Source organism: Podarcis raffonei, chromosome 12, assembly GCF_027172205.1.
Source record: "Podarcis raffonei isolate rPodRaf1 chromosome 12, rPodRaf1.pri, whole genome shotgun sequence".
Classification (NCBI taxonomy): Eukaryota; Metazoa; Chordata; class Lepidosauria; order Squamata; family Lacertidae; genus Podarcis; species Podarcis raffonei.
Genome location: NC_070613.1, coordinates 7744224 through 7763732, shown reverse-complemented (window position 1 = coordinate 7763732; position 19509 = coordinate 7744224). Strand labels below are relative to the sequence as shown.

At 45.7% G+C, this 19509-nt stretch overlaps 1 protein-coding gene across 1 annotated transcript in view; it reads left to right on the top strand.

Moving 5' to 3' along the window:
* The window catches only part of GHRHR (growth hormone releasing hormone receptor), a 33330-nt gene extending 14726 nt beyond the window's left edge, over positions 1 to 18604 (top strand). The window contains exons 5-13 of the mRNA XM_053410453.1: positions 3007 to 3104; positions 4321 to 4453; positions 6773 to 6926; positions 7953 to 8013; positions 9044 to 9113; positions 9979 to 10070; positions 11825 to 11954; positions 15649 to 15690; positions 17214 to 18604. Coding sequence (XP_053266428.1) covers positions 3007 to 3104; positions 4321 to 4453; positions 6773 to 6926; positions 7953 to 8013; positions 9044 to 9113; positions 9979 to 10070; positions 11825 to 11954; positions 15649 to 15690; positions 17214 to 17339 — 906 coding nt within the window. The 3' untranslated portion in view covers positions 17340 to 18604. The remainder of the gene's footprint in view (positions 1 to 3006; positions 3105 to 4320; positions 4454 to 6772; positions 6927 to 7952; positions 8014 to 9043; positions 9114 to 9978; positions 10071 to 11824; positions 11955 to 15648; positions 15691 to 17213) is intronic.
* Positions 18605 to 19509: the final 905 nt, after the last annotated feature.

Sequence of the window (19509 nt, the reverse complement as noted above, 5' to 3'; positions counted from 1 at the left end):
AGTCAAGAGAGAGAAGGGAAGATGGCTGTGTGACTGGCCCTTTTGTAGGGGCTGCCAGGGTCACGCCCACCTACCTGGTCACACACAGGGGGAGGATGCTCCAGACCAGGTGAGACAGGAAGTCCTCCTGGCTGGAGCAACACTCCCCTGTGTGTCCACTCTGGGCAAACAGGAAATGTTGTATTTGACTGCTCCAGAGATGATACATTCCACAAAGTCTGGGCCACTTCCTTGGTTTTGTACCAGGGCTGGGAAGCTGTTGCCATCCAGATATTGCAGGTTTTCTCATCCTTGCCCATCATCCACATGAGCTGGGGTTGGTGTGACACCTGAAGGGCCACAGGTTTCGCCAGCCACGTTTTATATTTTTGTTGAACAAAGCACCATACCTTTCCTGTCCTGTGGAAGACTGGTCTTCATGCTTTTTTTTATATCTTTATATCTTTAATCTTTATATCTTATATCTTTAATCTCCTGCTTCTCTTCAGAGGTTTGGGCCACTCCTACACATTTGCCCCAAACTAATAGTGGCAGAGCTCTGTTTGGGAAGCTTAGCAACCCTCTTGGGGACCCCCTGGCGCTTGCTGATGCTGAGACGGTTGGCTCCAAGGCTTCTAGGTTATGAGCTCAGTGGTGTTCCTGCCTCCTCTGAGGTTTCGAAGACTAAAAAACTATCTCTAATAATTGCTGTTTTCGAAGCAGGCTGCAGGGAGGAATGCTGAGGTTCAAAACCGTTTGGTTGTTCAGTGTAGAGCACACAATATTTCTGAAGATTTGTTGGAATCTATACCTGAAGAATTTCAGGAGTTTATGCTTGCTTGGCCCAGATTGTTCATCTGTTTATAGCATGAGAATTGTGGGTTCGAGCCCCACGTGGGGCAAAAGATTCCTGCATTGCAGGGAGTTTGATTTGATGACCCTCATGGTCCATTCCAATTCTACAATTCTGTGATTCTATGGTATTTGTTTTTACCGTTCCACTATTTTATAATTATATGCTCTGTTCATGTGGGTTGTTGTTTTTGCTTTTTTTTTTAACCTAGTAGTTTCAATATTTAATTGTTTGCTGGAAACCCTCCGGGGCCAAAGAGTGGGATGGCGGCAGTAAACAAACAAACAACCACAAAGGAAAGATTATCCACAGTGGTCTGAAAGGCACACTGTGTTCCCTGTTCAAAAGTGCACATCTTTTTCCAAGCAGTAGAATGGAAATCTGAATCATTGTTGTGGCTCACACGTGTTATTGTTGTCTGCCATTTGCTTATAATTGACCATTAAGCCTCAAATCTGCTTTCTATTTGCAATATTTCATTGCAACGGGAACAGTAGCTAAAGCCCACAGAGAATTGTTAGTTATTTAAAAGCATTTATTTTCTTTCTTAAAAAGAAAATACCTACAAAGTTAGCAAAAAGAAAGAGAAGGGGAAAGAAATATGTGTGTGTGTGTGTGTGTGTGTGTGAGAGAGAGAGAGAGAGAGAGAGAGAGAGAGAGAGAGAGAGAGAAATACTTACAAAGTTAGCAAAAAGAAAGAAAAGGAGAAAGAATTGTGTGTGTGTGTGTGAGAGAGAGAGAGAGAGAGAGAGAGAGAGAGAGAAAGAAAGAAAGAGAGAGAGAGAGAGAGAGAGAGAGAGAGAGAGAGAGAGAGAGAGAGAGAAATAATTTACAAATAGTACTAATAATAACTGTTTAAGAATTGGTGCCTGAGTTTTCATTCTCCACCTCTCCTGTTCCCCTTTCTCTTGTGTTGTTGTGTTTCTTTGGCAATTAGATTTTTATTAAAGTTTTCCATAATACATTAAAATAGCGGTTACAAAAATTCAAACAAAATAAGTGCAAGATGGAGTCCTCTCTTAAAAGTAATTCTTAGCCCTTACAACCACCTGCAGAAGATAGTAGCTCCTCCTAGCTCTCACCTGGTATTTTTCCTTTCTCCTCCCAGCCTCTTACCCTGGGAGACCAGTGTGTCGTGTTTCTTCTGATTGTAAGCCTGTGAGCAGGGACAATCCTGCTTTAACTGGATGTATGTAGTCACTGTGGGAACCTTCCTGGCTTAAGAGTTGAATAGAAATGCATTAAACAAATAAGAAATAACAAAACCCCACCATCAGTGGGCACAGAAGCCACCAATACTTGTAAGTAAAGGTAAAGGACCCCTGGACAATTAAGTCCAGACAAAGGCAACTATGGGGTGTGGCGCTCATCTCGCTTTTCAGGCCGAGGGAGCTGGTGTTTGTCCACAGACACCTTTCCAGGTCATGTGGCCAGCATGACTAAACCGCTTCTGGCACAACGGGACACCGTGACGGAAACCAGAGCACACGGAAATGCCGTTTACCTTCCCACCACAGCGGTATCTATTTATCTACTTGCACTGCTGTGCTTTCGAACTGCTAGGTTGGCAGGAGCTGGGACAGAGCAATGGGAGCTCAGCCCGTCACAGGGATTCGAACCGCCAACCTTCCAATTAGCAAACCCAAGAGGCTCAGTGGTTTAAACCACAGGGCCACCCACTCCCTACCAATACATATACCTTAAGTCAAACATATAAGTCAACTTACAGCCTCCAGATGTCCAAACAGATATCCACATGAAACTGATGTTCAAATGCAGCCAGGCCAGTGAGGTTCTCAGACCATTGCATAACAGACAACAGGGCATTTATCCTCCCAGATCATAACTGATGGTACCCCTCTTTGCAAGAATCTCTTTGTTTGTACATTTGTTGCTCTATTGTAGGACATGTATTCAATCAACTTTAGAATATCTCAGATTCTTTCAAACCATTCTGAGACTGGGGCTGGTGGTGGTGGCTCCCTCTCCCTGCCCCCCCAATGATTTAGCCATTTTTATTTTGCAGGAGATAGTTCAACGTTACCCCCAAATCCTCCTTGAGTAAGGCGTCTTTCAAATGGTTCAATATTTTGGGTTTGTTCAGTAACAGCTATCCAATACTTTTCTTTAATAAGATTCATCCCGCCGATGCCCTTGTTCTCCTTCCATTTCAGCATGCCTACCTGACAACCGTCAAAACCATCTACACTGTGGGCTACAGCATCTCCACCACCTCCCTTGCTATGGCCATCATGGTCCTCATCGCATTCAGGTATGTTCATGGAAACCTGACAGGTAGCATGCTGTGCCGAGGGAGGGGTGAATCATGAGAGGTATATGACTTTAGGAGAATCCCTTCCTCCAAAGGGATTTCATTTCTGCCTGAACATTGAGCTATCTTTTATTACATCAGCTAGACTGGTGACAGCGAGTGGCTGTCAGAACCATGTAACACTTAAAGGATCTACATTGGCTACCAGTATGTTTCCGAGCAAAGTGTTGGTGCTGACCTTTAAAACCTTCAATGGTCTCAGCCCAGTATACCTGAGGGAGCATCTCCACCCCCATCATTCAACTTGGACACTGAGGTCCAGCTCTGAGGGCCTTCTGGTGGTTCCCTCACTGCGAGAAGTGAAGTTGGAGGGAACCAGGCAGAGGGCCTTTTCGGTGGTGGTGCCCGCCCTGTGGAACGCCCTCCCATCAGATGTCAAGGAGCTACACACCTTTTAGAAGACATCTGAAGGCAGCCCTGTATCAGGAATTTTTTAATGTTTGGTCTTTTTATATGCGTTGGAAGCTGCCCAGAACGTCTGGGGCAACCCTGCCAAATGGGCAAGGTGCAAATAATAAAATGATGACGATGATGATGATTACTGTTACTACTGCTTAAGTTTACTAGGTAGCATTATGGTCTGAGCAAGTTTTAGGGCAGATTTCCACTTTTTTTATCTTTGGTGCCATTCCTCTAGTAATCCCAATTGGGTCAATTCTAGTCCATGTCATCTTAGCTTCAGAGAAGAAAGTTCCCTCTCTCCCCAGGGGGTTCTTAGTTCTCCAGATGTCGATCAAGTCCATATTATCAGTCAATTCAAAAAAAGTCTTTGGTAATCTACCATCTTTGGTGACTACCTGTTTTTGTGCCTTATCCATATTTGTAGATACAACTCCACTCATGTTCCCCATCAAGATTATATTATAGTCCATATAGTCCAGAAGAACCTCATGCAACTTCTTAAAAAATTCAGATTTCCCCTCGTTGGGTGCATACACCCCTACAATCAGAAATTTCTCTCCTTGAAATTGAATTTCAATAGCCAAATATCTTCCTTGTTCATCTTTAAAAATTTGTTTCGGTGAGAGTTTCTCCTTTGCATATATCACCACTCCTCTCTACTTAAGTTTACTAGGTAGACAAGCATAGGGTTGACACTGACAGTCTCTTAGCTTCTGCTCTCAGCCTCTAACGGTTCCATATTCTGCTCCTGCAGGAGGCTCCGTTGCCCCAGAAACTACATCCATGTCCATCTCTTTTTCACCTTCATCCTGAAGACCATTGCCGTCTTCGTCAAGGATGAGGTTCTTTTCAAAACAGAAGATGTTGACTATTGTAGCTTTTCCACGGTAAGGTGTAAAAAAGTGTGACTTGCTTTTATCTCTGGTTTTCATCTGTGTGTGTCATGGCCACATGAGTACCAGGGCTGCTTTCTTCTGCTTGGTCCTTCTCCAAATCACAAACTATAGCCTGGAAACTTTCATAAGAACCTAAAGGGGGGGGACACACCAACTGCCTGGCTCTAGCAGAACAAAGCTTCATGTAATCCGGCATTCTGCTTTCAGCAGGAGACAGGGTCTGAGCCGGCAGTAAATCACACCATTCAAAGTCGGAGTTAACTTTTTATTAAAAAGAATACAATCTTCACAGCCTTGGCTGGATGTCAGGCCTTAGGAGCACAGCAGCTCAATTTCATGAATCAGTTGTTGAGACTGAAGGTCCATGACTCTCCACCACTTCTCTGGGTCTAACAAGTCCCTGAGAGGGATGGGAGGAGCATCTCAGCACTCATTCAATGCCAAATCTATCAAATTTGCATTTTCCAAAACATGTTGTTTTTAGCTGTTCTTGTTTTTAATCTGTAAACCAACGTGAGTCCCTGTCAGGGAAACAGTTGGAGTATAAATTTAATAATAATGATAATGATGATAAAATGCAAACCGAAACACAGCTAGTTTTCAAAATTCGCACTTATCTGAGTTTTGTGATTTAGTTCTCCAAACATAAGAACATAATAGCCTGCAGGATCAGGCCAGTTTGCCCATCTAGTCCAGCATCCTGTTCTCACCAGATGCCTGTGGAAACCCACAAGCAGCCCTCACCTCTTTTGGTTTCCAGCAAATCTGGAAACTTTGCTGCCTCCAACTGCAAACAAGGTTTACAAAAATGCACATATCAGGGGAAGTAATTTTTTTTTCAGTTGGAACTCACCAGAATTCTGTTCCAGCCCCTCTGTTGGGCACCATTGCTGTTCTAAGAGAACAAGGGAGGCGTTCATGGTGAGTTCTGGCACTTTTTTATCTAGAAAAACAGCACTAGGAGGAGGCAAACATAGAAAAGGAACTTATTAGTAAAAATAACATACAAAATGCATTATATTAGGGGAAACTGCTGTGGAAACGTGTACATTGGTGAAAGAAAATTGCACTCTTCTTCTTCTTCTTCTTTGGCAATCCCTCGTAGCCGAGTAAGATTGTCTTCCATTTAATACAGTTTTAACAATGAGTCCATAAGTGACTGTGGAGGCCAGTTCTGGATCCACATGTCCTTCCACAGTGGGGACATTGGTTTCCTGGTTGGAGTTGATCACAGTGTGGATTTGCCAAGCGTACCTTCCTCTTAGCACGTTTCTCCCTTTCATCCTGAGTCCAAGTGTCTTCAAAGCCCATGACACCTTTGGAAAAGGCTGTTCTCCAATTGGAGCACTTGCAGGCCAGTGTTTCCCAGTTGTCGGTGTTTATACTACATTTTTAAAGATTTGCCTTGATAGAGTCTCTAAACCTATTTTGTTGACCACCAGCATTACGCTTTCCATTTTTAAGTTCGGAATAGAGTAGTTGCTTTGGAAGACGATCATCAGGCATCTGCACAACATGACCAGTCCAATGAAGTTGATGTTGAAGAATCATTGCTTCAACACGGGTGATCTTTGCCTCTTCCAGTACACTGTATTAGTTCGCCTGTCTTCCCAAGTGATGTGTAAAAATTTCTGGAGACACCATTGATGGAATCTTTTGAGGAGTTGGAGATGGCGTTTATAAGTGGTCCGTGTTTCATAAGCATACAGTAAGATTAGCCTAACAAATCTTTTAAAAATAAAATTCACAAATTGCTGCAAAATGTGGAGAATTTGAAAACTGATATGCCCCAAATCTACAAATCCTAAACATGGATGCTGTTAGAATTGGGCTGAGGAACCTGTGTCCAAATGTTGTACTCCAACTGCCATCAGCCCCAACAAGCACAGACAATGGCCATGGATTATGGGAGCTGTACTGCACAACACCTGGAGGTTTTTTCCTTTGCTTTCAGATTCGAATGAATGTTTCTACCCTCTCCATAACTTCCTTCTGAAGCTCCCCTGAGTTTCAGAGGTAGTTTGTGCAATATGGGAGCCTATCGTTTGTGCTGTCGGGGCACCTATAGAAGGGTTCTGGGTTTGTTTGGTTCTTGTTCATATTATGTCTTTTGTGTTTCTGTTTTGTATTTCTATGCTGTGAACTGCCATGAGATCTTTGATGAAGGGCAGTATGCAAATTGAAGAAATAATAGTAAGAATAATAACACACACACACACACACACACACACACACACAAACAAAAAACAAAAAAAGCAATGCCCTACAAATGAAGGTGTTCATTGAAATTTCACTTTCTGTGTTCTTTAGACCGAATGCAAGATCTCGGTTGTTTTCTGTCAATATTTCACAATGGCTAACTTCATGTGGCTGCTGGTGGAAGCTCTCTACCTCAACTGCCTGCTGCTGTCCTCCTTTCCCCATGGAAGAAAATATTACTGGTGGCTCATGCTGTTTGGCTGGGGTAAGTGAGGAGGACCTGCAGCAGTGGTGGACCTCAGGCTGGCAAGCCAAATGCTGTTCTCCAAGCCACCCCTAGTCTGGCCCCTAGATGTTTATCCAGGCCACTCCCCTCACTAACTCTGCTTCACCCGCAAGTGCTTTTGCCTGGCTGGAATTTGCCCTTGAACTCTGATCCTGTGCATGCTGCACATTACCTCATAAATCCCCGGAATGCTGCAGCAGCCAACAGCAGTCCTACTCCGGTGTAAAGCCTTGGTTCTGGGCCCATAACCTCAATGTCGGAATCAGGGGTCAAAAAGGCCAGCTGGCTTGGCCCCAGCTGGAGCATTTCCCCTCAGCCTTGCTGCTGCAGAGACCCATTGAACTTTGCTCCAATGTGCATCAGTGACTCAAGATTGCAGACTTGAGCACACTTTACTCAGCAGTGTAACTGCTGCAACAGAAGAGGCTTGAGGCTGTAGACACATACTAAACTACGCATTTATTACACATAAATCAGGACAAAGAAAACATGGCATCTCTCCTTGCTGTCTTCTCGGAGAGAGACAGAAAACAGAAGCAATACAGAGCGGAAGTTCTGCTCACGCCAGCAATCTGTGCTGGAATATAAACAGACATGTGACATGTAACAATCCCATGTCTGCACCAAAGGGTGGAATGGAATCCCAACACCGGGCACCCGAGCGGCTATCCCGTGCCTGGGAGGGCACCCTCCGTGCCACACTCCCCCTTGGGAGGATGTCATGCCCTCCTCGGGTGAGTGCCTGCCCTGGGCAGTGCGGGCATATGCACCACCGCTGTCTGGATGTTGCTAGACTACAACTCCCATCAGCCCCCAATAAGCATGGCTAGGGATGATGGGAGTTGTAGTACAGCAACATTTGGAGAGCCAAAGGTTCATCACACCTGCTGTAGAGACACAGATCAAGGATCTGTCCCCTTAACAAGTAGGTGGTCGGTTTTGGAAAATGATGCAGGTTGATTGCATCCATAAAAATCACCATGTCCTCTGTTTTCGATCCTACAGGTGTTCCAACGTTTTTTACCATACTGTGGATATTAGTCAAGGTGCATTTCGAAGACATTTCGTGAGTCATGTCCTATGTTCAGATTCATAAAAATGAGGGGGGGGGAGGGCACAGGAGACAAGAATGTAATCCAGGCTTTCAGAAATACTGGCCCACCAAGCTATGGATCTATGAGCCATGCAAGGTTACTCACCCTGGAGGTGTTCATCTCATCTCCTTTTTGGTGGTCAACCTGCTATTGCAAACGTGGCAAGTGGTGGCTGTTGGCCTGTGATTGGATTGTAATGTGTGTGTATCACAAGTTGTGCAGGCTTAAAGTGGTCAGATTAGTGTTGGGCTGATGCTTAACACACACAAAAATCCAAAAAAAAAATGCCTGGAAGATCATTATTGCTCAGGTAAAGAAGAAGAGTTTGGATTTGATATCCCGCTTTATCACTACCCGAAGGAGTCTCAAAGCGGCTAACATCCTCCTTTCCCTTCCTCCCCCACAACAAACACTTTGTGAGGTGAGTGAGGCTGAGAGACTTCAGAGAAGTATGACTGGCCCAAGGTCACCCAGCAGCTGCAGGTGGAGGAGCGGGGAAGTGAACCTGGTTCACCAGATTACGAATCCACCGCTCCTAACCACTACGCCACACCGGAGGTCCCTTATGGCATTTCTCGTCTCAGCCCCTCCAAGTGTTCCTGTTTTCCAGGAACATCCCTGATTTTGGCAAAGCAGTGTGTAAAAATACACAGTAAAATGCTGGCAAATTTGGGAGGAGGACTTTTTAAACAAAAGAGATTGTAAAGTGATGCAAAAATGAGACAAAGCAAATTTAAGACCGCCTTGTTTAGAGGGTACCACAGGTCGGCTGTGTTGCACATACAAGCACTGTCTTCCCACATTTGACTGCTGCCTTCTCTGTCACCTGAGGCAGTTGTCTCTGTAAAATAGTAGGGCCGGCCCTGTTAAGAATGAACCACCCTCCACTCCACCAATAACAATGGAGAGGGAGACACAAGAGGAAGGATAAATAATTCAGTCATACAATATTCAGAAAAGATCACACGTTCATTTGCATTAACCATTGCATGTTCTTTCCAGTTGCTGGGATGCAAACCAAGGTTCTCCTTACTGGTGGCTAATCAAAGGACCCATTATCTTTTCTGTCGGGGTATGTATACTATTTGCCTTTTTGTACATTTGAATGGTGGGAAGTTCTGGCTTTCATACCTGTGTGTGTGTGTGTGAGTGTGTGTTAAGGAGAGAGAGAGAGAGAAGTTCAAAGACTGCTAACGCTTCATCCCAGTCTCTGCTGATCAAGGCCTTTTTAAATCTTGCCTACAGCTTAATTTTATCCGGTGGTTCTAATGGTTATTTGGCTGTTGTTGTTGTTGTTGTTGTTAATGTCGTGGTTTATTGCAGAGTAAGCCAAACCTTCTCGGAAGAGGGTTTCCTGAGAATTTTCTTTCTTTTTAACTCCCATAGAAAAAGAGAGCGTTTGTATTGGGTATGAACTTTTGTATATCTTTGGGCGAGTATCAATACAGTCATACCTCGGGATGAATATGCTTCAGGTTGAGCGACCTGGAAGTAACGGAAGACGTAACTTCCGGGTTTCACTGCTCGCGCATGCGCAGATGCTCAAAATGATGTCACGCGCATACGCGGAAGTGGCGAAACGTGACCTGCACAAGCGCAGATGTGCAGTCGCGTCATACGTTCCTTTCAGGATGCGAATGGGGCTCTGGAACGGATCCCGTTCGCATCCAGAGGTACCGCTGTAAATATATCTGAAAAGAAAAGAAAGAAAACGAGTGTGTTTTCCAGAATACGATTTGAATATTTCCCCCATTCCCGCAAAGCAGACCCTCAGCCGTCAAGATCATTTCTCCATCCAGAACATTTCGGAGGATATATTTTCAATCTGGTGAAGGGCGGCCAATCAATCCATCAATCAATAAAAAAATATATTGTCTTAACATTAACTGTGCTCTTTTCTTCCCTCTTCCCCTCTCTCCTCCCTACATCTGGGACAGGTCAACTTCATTCTTTTTATCAACATAATCAGAATCCTGCTGAAAAAACTGGACCCGGGACAAATCAGTTTCAACAACTCATCTCAGTACAGGTGAATTGAGTGGAACCAGCCAGCATGATGAAGGGCTTGCAGGCTGCATACTGTGAACCTATTTTTGAGCAGAGGGCTTAGAGAAAGATCTGAGGTTCCTATGAATTTGGAATGGGGTGAAGGTAGTGGAATGTTTCTTTTTCATTCCTTAATTCTAGAACATCTGGGGTGGGGGTGTGACACATTGGGAATTATTGTTTATGTACTATTTTATTTATTTCAGGCATTAAAAAAAAACCCTACTCTTTGGCTAAAAAGACTCCTGGAGTGCCTTGTACATTTCAATAATGAGGCAGTGTCTGCTCCCAGGCTTGCAATCTAAGAGGCACAGCACAAAAGGAAAAAAGGGAGGAGGAGGGAGGAGGAAAAACAAGCAAACCCAGGCACTTGGTTCTTAGTTATAAAAGTGGAGTATAAACAGTTCGAGGAGAGGAGAAGCCAAATGTTTCTAGTCTCTCGGCCAGTAGTGTGGTCCTGCTCTCTCTCTGCCTGAGTGGTAGAAAGCTTAGGATGGAAGGAAGTTCCTTTAGCAAATGTGCAGGATTCATGGCCACAGAGTATGAGGGAATGGGGCACTGATCCACCAATCTCAGTCAGTCCCCACTGTGGCGATCACACAGGGTCCCTGGACGTTTCACCGTCTATTGATCCCTGTGCCACCACTTGATTTCTTGCTGCCACCACCCAGGCCCTACCTGGTACAATACTGAGTCCAGTCAGGGTTAAACTGGAACATAAACTTCTGTTTATTTATTGCAGTTTAACAAGCGTGTGGTTTCATAAACGGTATCAGTCAATTACATTCATAGGGTGCCTATCCAGACCTATAACTTCCGCTACCTGCTCTCCCTCACTAAACCACCTCTCAGATATTTACTTGTCTTCCTAGCTCCTGTTCCTGACTCAGCTTATTTCGCTACACTAACTCAACCTACCCACAGACTCTGTCCCAATGCACTCCCACTCCAACCAACCACCCAACTCCCAACGAACTCCTCCCTTTGCCCCTCCCAGAGCTGGTTTTATAGTCCCTCTGAACTCCACCCCCGGGTTCTGATTGGGTAACCTGTTTAACTATTTCACCTCCAGCACTCTCATATGTTAATGTCACACCCACCTGCCTCTTTACTTACAACCAGCGCAGCAGGTGCCAATGGCTGCACCTCCTTGTTAGCTGTTATGTACTGAGTTGAATAGGATCCAAAAGGCAGCAGTCTGATTGGTCCTAGAACAATAGGATTCAGAATGCAGCAGTCTGATTGGTCCTAGAACAATAGGGTCCAGAATGCAGCAGTCTGATTGGTCCACAGGAGCCACCCAATCTAGTTCCAGGTGGAAGTGAATCCGCAACCTGATTGGCCTACAGGAGAATCCCGGAATTAGCCAATCACGTGGGGCCCATTGTGTAAATAATGTATATAAAGCAGACATTATGGGGGAACTTCCATTCCTCTTCACCACTATGAGCTGAATAAAGAGCATGAAATCCACTCTCAACTCCGAGTATATTTCATTAACGCTGTCTCCCATCAACAGGTAGGCGCGGGGACAAAGCTAGGATCTGTTTGCTCTCATTTCCATTGGCTCAAATTCCACCATTTGGCGGCTCTCCTCATCTCCTGCCTTGCCAGTTCCAACGGGCCGATCATAACTTTAGATCAATTGAGATGCTGGGAGCGCCATCTTGTGCCTGTTTTCTGTAAGCCAGGTTGTCATGACCGTGTTTTTCTTCCGATTTCTCCTCCCAAACCCAGACGCCTCTGTAAGTCGACTCTGCTCCTCATCCCTCTGTTTGGGACACATTACATCATCTTCAATTTTCTTCCCGATTACGCCAACGTGGGGGTCCGGCTCTCCCTGGAGCTCTGCATTGGATCATTCCAGGTGAAGTATGGACTTAAGGGATTTTACAAGTGTGCTTTGCCACTGTTGAGTTATTATTATTTATTTATTCACTTTTTCCAGTCAGTACAAACACCAAACTAAAAAGACATGTACAAGAAAAAACCATAATAACAATAATAACACAAATTGACAGCGCAAATTTAGATACAGTAATATCCCTATGCCTTGTTGTTGTTTAGTCGTTTAGTCGTGTCCGACTCTTCGTGACCCCATGGACCAGAGCACTCCAGGCACTCCTGTCTTCCACTGCCTCCCGCAGTTTGGTCAAACTCATGCTGGTAGCTTCCAGAACACTGTCCAACCATCTCGTCCTCTGTCGTCCCCTTCTCCTTGTGCCCTCCATCTTTCCCAACATCAGGGTCTTTTCCAGGGAGTCTTCTCTTCTCATGAGGGGGGCAAAGTATTGGAGCCTCAGCTTCAGGATCTGTCCTTCCAGTGAGCACTCAGGGCTGATTTCCTTCAGAATGGAGAGGTTTGATCTTCTTGCAGTCCATGGGACTCTCAAGTGTCTCCTCCAGCACCAGAATTCAAAAGCATCCATTCTTCGGCGATCAGCCTTCTTTATGGTCCAGCTCTCACTTCCATACATCACTACTGGGAAAACCATAGCTTGAACTATACGGACCTTTGTTGGCAAGGTGATGTCTCTATGCCTGCTCCTTGTTTATCACCATTCTCTCCCCCCTCTATTTCCCACTGTTATCTGCCTTGTCACTTAGATATTCGTTCCAAATTTCTTTGTATTTATCCATTCTTATTTTGCATCGACAAGCAATTCTTTTGTATGTAGCTAATCTGTCCATATTATCAGTCCATATGCTCAGTGGAATCTTTTTGCGACTCTTCCAATTCATCAAAACAAGTTTTTTTGCTTCTAATATAAAAAAAGGTAAAGGTACCCCTGCCCGTACGGGCCAGTCGTGTCCGACTCTAGGGTTGTGCGCCCATCTCACTCAAGAGGCCGGGGGCCAGCGCTGTCCGTTTACCTTCCCGCTAGAAAGCGGTCCCTATTTATCTACTTGCACCCGGGGGTGCTTTCGAACTGCTAGGTTGGCAGGCGCTGGGACCGAGCAGCGGGAGCGCACCCCGCCGCGGGGATTCGAACCGCCGACCTTTCGATCGGCAAGCCCTAGGCACTGAGGCTTTTACCCACAGCGCCACCCGCGTCCCTTCTAATATACAACCACCTTTTTTGGCCCCTCAAGATCTTCCAAGTTTCCGGAATATAATTTAGAATTAAATTCAGTTCCACTAAATAACAATTTCTTTTTATTACTTTTGCTATAAATACCCTCACCTTGCTCCAGAATGGTCTGATCATCGGGCGGTTAATCAACATATGTATGAAGTTCGCGTTTTTACACCCACATCTCCAGCAATTATCTGCACTTGTTATTTTCTTCTAATATAACCTTGCTGGAGTCCAGTGAACTCTAAATACTATCTTCTGCTGAATAAGTCTCAGCCTTAAATCCATAGAGGTTTTTTCTATTGATTTTATACTTGTCTCCCATATATCATTTGTTATCTGTACTCCTAGCTCTTTACTCCATTCTTGTCTTTCATATTCTAAATCATATTTCTTCCTGTTAAGTAAAGTTTTTTATAGTGCAAGTGTAGGATTTTTTGTTTTTGTTGCAGAGATTAAATCTTGTAACAGCATGGGTGTTTCCGATGCTGCTATAGCGTCAGGGCCTCCTAATCTTGAGGTACCTTTGTCTCTTCGACTGCCATCAGCCCCAGCCATATTTTCTGGTAGAAGAAGAAGAGTTTGGATTTGATATCCCGCTTTATCACTACCCAAAGGAATCTCAAAGCTGCTAACATTCTCCTTTCCCTTCCTTTCCCACAACAAACACTCTGTGAGGTGAGTGGGGCTGAGAGACTTCAAAGAAGTGTGACTAGCCCAAGGTCACCCAGCAGCTGCATGTGGAGGAGCAGGGAAGCGAACCCGGTTCACCAGATTATGAGTCTACCACTCTTAACCACTACACCACACTGGCTCTCAATCATACCTCATGTTATATTTGCTGCATGTTACGTTTTTCCAGGTTGCGTCCCGCGGTGACCTGGAAGTACTGGAAAGGGTTACTTCCGGGTTTCGCCGCTCGCGCATGCGCACAAGTGCCAAATCGCGTCGCCCACCTGCGCAGATACGGCGCTTCAGGTTGTGCGCTTTTCATGTTACGAATGGGCTTCCGGAATGGATCCTGTTCACAACCAGGGATACCACTTTATAGTCTAGCAGTGACTAGACAAAAGTTCTGATCATGGATGAAGTTGCCTTTATAAGAGTTGGACCATTGCTAAGTAGCCTGCTTCAGCCTGGGGGTCATATTCCCTAGTGGTTCAAACACCCAAGGATCACATATCTCTGTCAGTAAGTGTCCCTGGCCCAGCCGCCCAAAACACAGGTTGATGAGCCAAAGCGGTGACTTCCTGCCTCCTTCCCAAAGCCTAGTAAGCTATTGCTTCAGGAAGGAGGTGTGAGGGCTCTGACAGGGACCTAGAGTCCTTCTTCTTGAAGCCTAGTTAGCACTATATAACACTGGTCCTGAAAGACCTTCATTGGCTCCCAGGATGTTTCTGAGCAAAATTCAAAGTGTTGGTGCTGACCTTTCAAGCCCTAAATGGCCTCTGCTCAGTATACCTGAAGGAATGTCTCCACCACCATTGTTATGCCCGGACACTAAGGTCCAGCTCTGAGGGCCTTCTGGCGGTTCCCTCGCTGCGAGAAGTGAAGTTACAGGGAACCAGGCAGATGGCTTTCTTGGTAGTGGCGCCCACGCTGTGGAACGCCCTCCCATCAGATGTCAAGGAAATAGACAACTATCTGACTTGTCTGAAGGCAGTCCTGTATAGGGATGTTTTTAATGTTTGTTGTTTTATCGTGTTTTTAATACACTGGTACCTCGGGTTAAGAACTTAATTCATTCCGGAGGTCCATTCTTAACATGAAACTGTTCTTAACCAGAGGTACCACTTTAGTTAATGGGGCCTCCCGCCGCTGCACCATTTCTGTTCTCATCCTGAAGCAAAGTTCTTAACCCGAGGTACTATTTCTGGGTGAGCGGAGTCTGTAACCTGAAGCGTCTGTAACCTGAAGCGTCTGTAACTTGAGGTACCACTGTATTCTGTTGGGAGCCACTCAGAGTGGCTGGGGAAACCCAGCCAGGTGGGGGGGGGTATAAAAATAAATTATTATTATTATTATTATTATTATTATTATTATTATTATTATTATTACTACTACTACTACTACTACTACTACTACTACTACTTGCCCAGCTTTGGGAAGGAGGCAGGAGGACTCAAGGACCCTGCCAGATCGTCACAGCTCCTTTTCCACTCCCAGCGCCTCACTTCCCTGACTTTGGAAGGTGACATGAAGACTGGGAGCTGGGGGGGGAGCCTCAAATTTTGTCCTCACCAAGGGCACCATATTACTAAGGTCCATCCTTGTCAGGAGCATAATTACATCTTAGGGGAGGGGGACCAGAGGAGGGTGTGGGAGAGGGACTGTGGTGTGGTTTTGGGGAGGAGACACGGCCAATGGAGAATCCCAGGGACCAGGTAGAGAGGTCCAGAGGAATCCATTTGGCCCACAGACCTGAGTTCCCCCAGCTGCCGGTTTAGGTATTTAACTTCTGTGCTTTTCCTCCTTGTTATACAGGGCTTCATTGTTGCTGTTCTGTACTGCTTCCTAAATCAAGAGGTAAGGAGGGCTGGGGCCGGGGACTTTGCATTATTTTTTCCTGGGCTGAGTTTTCAGGGAAGCAAAGGCTTGCGATTCCCACGACTGCAGCAGAAAACAAAATTGAGCGATTCAAAATCCAGCCGGCAAATCCTAAGTGCAACAAGACACAGAAGCAGAGAGTATAAACCAGGCTTCCTCAAACTCAGCCCTCCAGATTTTTTGGCCTACAACTCCCATGATCCCTAGCTAGCAGGACCAGTGGTCAGGGGTGATGGGAATTGTAGTCTCAAAACATCTGGAGGACCGAGTTTGAGGAAGCCTGGTAGAAACCCTTCCCTGTTCTCATCTTCGTGAAGATGTGGCCCTCTTGTGGTTACACAAATTATTGCTTCCCCCAGCCTCCATCATCAGCAGGGCCATAGAATCATGGAATTGTAGAGTTGGAAGGGACGCCTGGGGGTTATTTAGTCCAGCCCCCTACAATGCAGGAATCTCAGCTAAAGCATCCATGACAGATGGCCACCCAACCTCTGCTTAAAAACCTCCAAGGAAGGAGAGTCTACCACCTTCTGAAGGAGTCCCTTCCACTGTTGAATAGCTCTTTACTGTCAGAAAGTTCTTGCTAATGTTTAGTCAGAATCTCCTTCCTTGTAACTTGAAGCCATTGGTTTGGGTCCTGCCCTCCAGAGCAGGAGAAAACAGGATTGCTCCATCTTCCAAGTGACGGTTCCAACTCTATGATTTTGTGATTCAATCAATCAATCAATCAATCAATCAATCAAAATGACCTGATACTATGGAAGCTTCTGCTTATTTCCTTCCATATATTTATTTGCTGCTTAATATCACAACAGTCTCTAAGGTAAAGGTAAAGGGACCCCTGACCATTAGGTCCAGTTGTGACTGACTCTGGGGTTGCGGCGCTCATCTCGCTTTATTGGCCGAGGGAGCCGGTGTACAGCTTCCGGGTCATGTGGCCAGCATGACTAAGCCACTTCTGGTGAACCAGAGCAGCGCACGGAAACGCCGTTTACCTTCCCGCCGGAGCAGCACCTATTTATCTACTTGTACTTTGAGGTGCTTTCAAACTGAAAGGTTGGCAGTAGCAGGGACCGAGCAACGGGAGCTCACCGCATTGCAGGGATTCGAACCGCCGACCTTCTGATTGGCAAGTCCTAGGCTCTGTGGTTTAACCCACAGCACCACCTGCGTCCCTCAGTCTCTAAGGTAGATAGATATTAAACAGTGAAACTAAGAAAATAATAATGATGCAACACTAGAAAAACCATAAAGTCCCCCCCCAAAGTGCCCACTGTGTTTTCTCATGCCAACAGTTGACACCTAAACTTTTGCATTTGTTGGCACTGACAAATTTCAGTCAAAGTGCAAAATAGCTAAGCATAATCCAAAGGTTTTAGGTTTATTCCTTCTGTTCTTGACATATAACAAATGTCACCGTCAGAGCCTTGCACTTTTACTCTGACTGTGTCTGAGAACTGAAATGGCAGCTTTCTGGTAATGGCAGCTCTTTGATTTTCAAGGTACAGGCGGAAATTTGTCGGAAATGGCGTGGCAACAGCTATGGATTTATGCCGATTTGGAGGAAGAGGACAAGGTGGACGGTGCCATCGAGTTCTGGCATCAAGATGACAACCTCGGTGTGTTAGGCGTGACTGATAAGGCAAAAAGAAACAGGAAGGACCAGAAGAAAGGAATGTGGAGTTTTGGGAGAAGCTGTCACCCAGATTCATCACTAAGCTGAGAGTTAGTTCTCTAAACCAAGCACCTCCATCGCTTAAAGATTGTGGCTTCAGCATAGAACATTCTGACCTCATTTCTCAGATTTTGGATCTCTTGCACCTGCCTCTGAAGTGGAAATGATGGTTAAGAAATCTCCATTGTCCCCCCCCCTCCTCAAATTGTGGTATACAGAGCGCTGCATCCTGCTTATTTCAGCTCCTTCATTTTGCTTTGTGGAATAGACTATGGCTCAAGCCCCTGCTTTGCAAGCAAAATTCAACAATTGGCAAGATCAGGGAGCAGATTATTGACTTGGATTTGATTTAATATTTGTATTCTGCTGTACCAGCGACAAATGTTGAGCTCAGGGAGGCTCCCAATAATCACAAAAACCTTGAAAACACACAAACGTCCCAAACATTGCAATTGCTATAATATCAAGGTAAAGGTAAAGGTACCCCTGACCGTTAGGTCCAGTTGCGGACGACTCTGGGGTTAAGCGCTCATCTCGCTCTATAGGCCGAGGGAGCCGGTGTTTGTCCGCAGACAGCTTCTGGGTCATGTGGCCAGCAAGACTAAGCCACTTCTGGCAAAACCAGAGCTGTGCACGGAAACGCCATTTACCTTCCTGCCAGAGTGGTACCTATTTATCTACATCACCAGATTCATCCAAACAATTAATACAATTCGATAAAGCCATAGTAACTCACGGTGTTGCCAAGATACATCACAACATGGAAACTTCAGAACAAAAAATAAAATAAAAATAGATTAGCTGTGCCCTACTGCGATGTGAAAGGGGTAGTCAAGATGGGCCTCTAGAGATGAACTACAACTCCCATCACCCCCAACTATTGGCCCTGCTGTTTGTGGCTGATGGGAGTTGGAGTCCGCTGATTGGACTCCATGTTGGCTATTTCCCAGCCCTCAAATGTATGTCCTGATTCTCCTTTATATAGGAGAAGAGGTTGCTCATCTTGTCACATGGTCACGCCAGTCTATTTGTGGGCCGGTAGAGTCACCGCCAGCCAGGACTCTAACACAGGGATGAGGGACATGGGACCCGCTAGGCCAGCGTTTCCCAAACATGGGTCTGCAGTTGCTTTTGGACTACAATTCCCATCATCCCTGACCACTCGTCTTGCTCAGAGGCGAAGCAACCTGCTCCTGTACCTGGAGCAGCGCTTGTCCCAGGGGGTGGTGTGCGGTAAGCGGCGCATGCCCTCAGGGGTGTCGCCAATCAGGGGTTGGCATTTTGTCACCCCCCCTTTGGAATGGTACCTGGAGCGGACCACACCACCCCTGCCCTCTGGAATGCCCCTGGTCTTTCTAGCTAGGCATGATGGGAGTTGTAGTCCAAAAACAGCTGGAGACCTAAGTTTGGGAAGCACGTTGCTGGATGTTGGGGGACTACAAAACCCCTCGCCCCTGACCATTGGGAATGCTTCCTGGGGCTGATGGGAATTGGAGTCTGAGAACATCTAATGTCCTGTCCTGTGGACATTCCGGCAACTGGAATTCAGAGTCATTTTGCCTCCAGCCGTGGAAGTAGAACATAGCCACTAGGGTTGGTGGCCGTTGCTGGTTTCCACCTCCACAAATTTGTTTATCACCCACAAATGGTGCATTGAATTCTGGGAGGCCATTTTGGCTCAGCGTGGATTTTCGGCTCATTCCTACAAATGCTTTACTATCGGAATTGCAACAAGATTCCAGAAGCTAAACTGTGGAAATAACTGCATGGCAACAGGCCACCGCATCCAGTTTGGACGGGACATTTCAAGGACATTTCTCACAGCTTTCCATTTACCCAGTTTCAGCCTGGGTCAACATTGGCTGTTTCGCCCTCTGTGAAGTGCGGAATAAGCTGTAATCTTCAGGAGAAGACGGCTCTGTGGAATGGAATCCTTGGGAATGGACTCGATGTTGCCATAGCAACGCCGCCCCTTACAGTTCCCTCCAGACATCTGGAGGAGGGCACAGGATCGTTAATCATGATTAGGAGGGCGTTTCGGGTTAATATGCGCAGGGAAGGTTGAGGATTTTCAGCCGAGAGCACCTGGGGGGGGGGGAATATACCGCACATTTAAGTGGCGG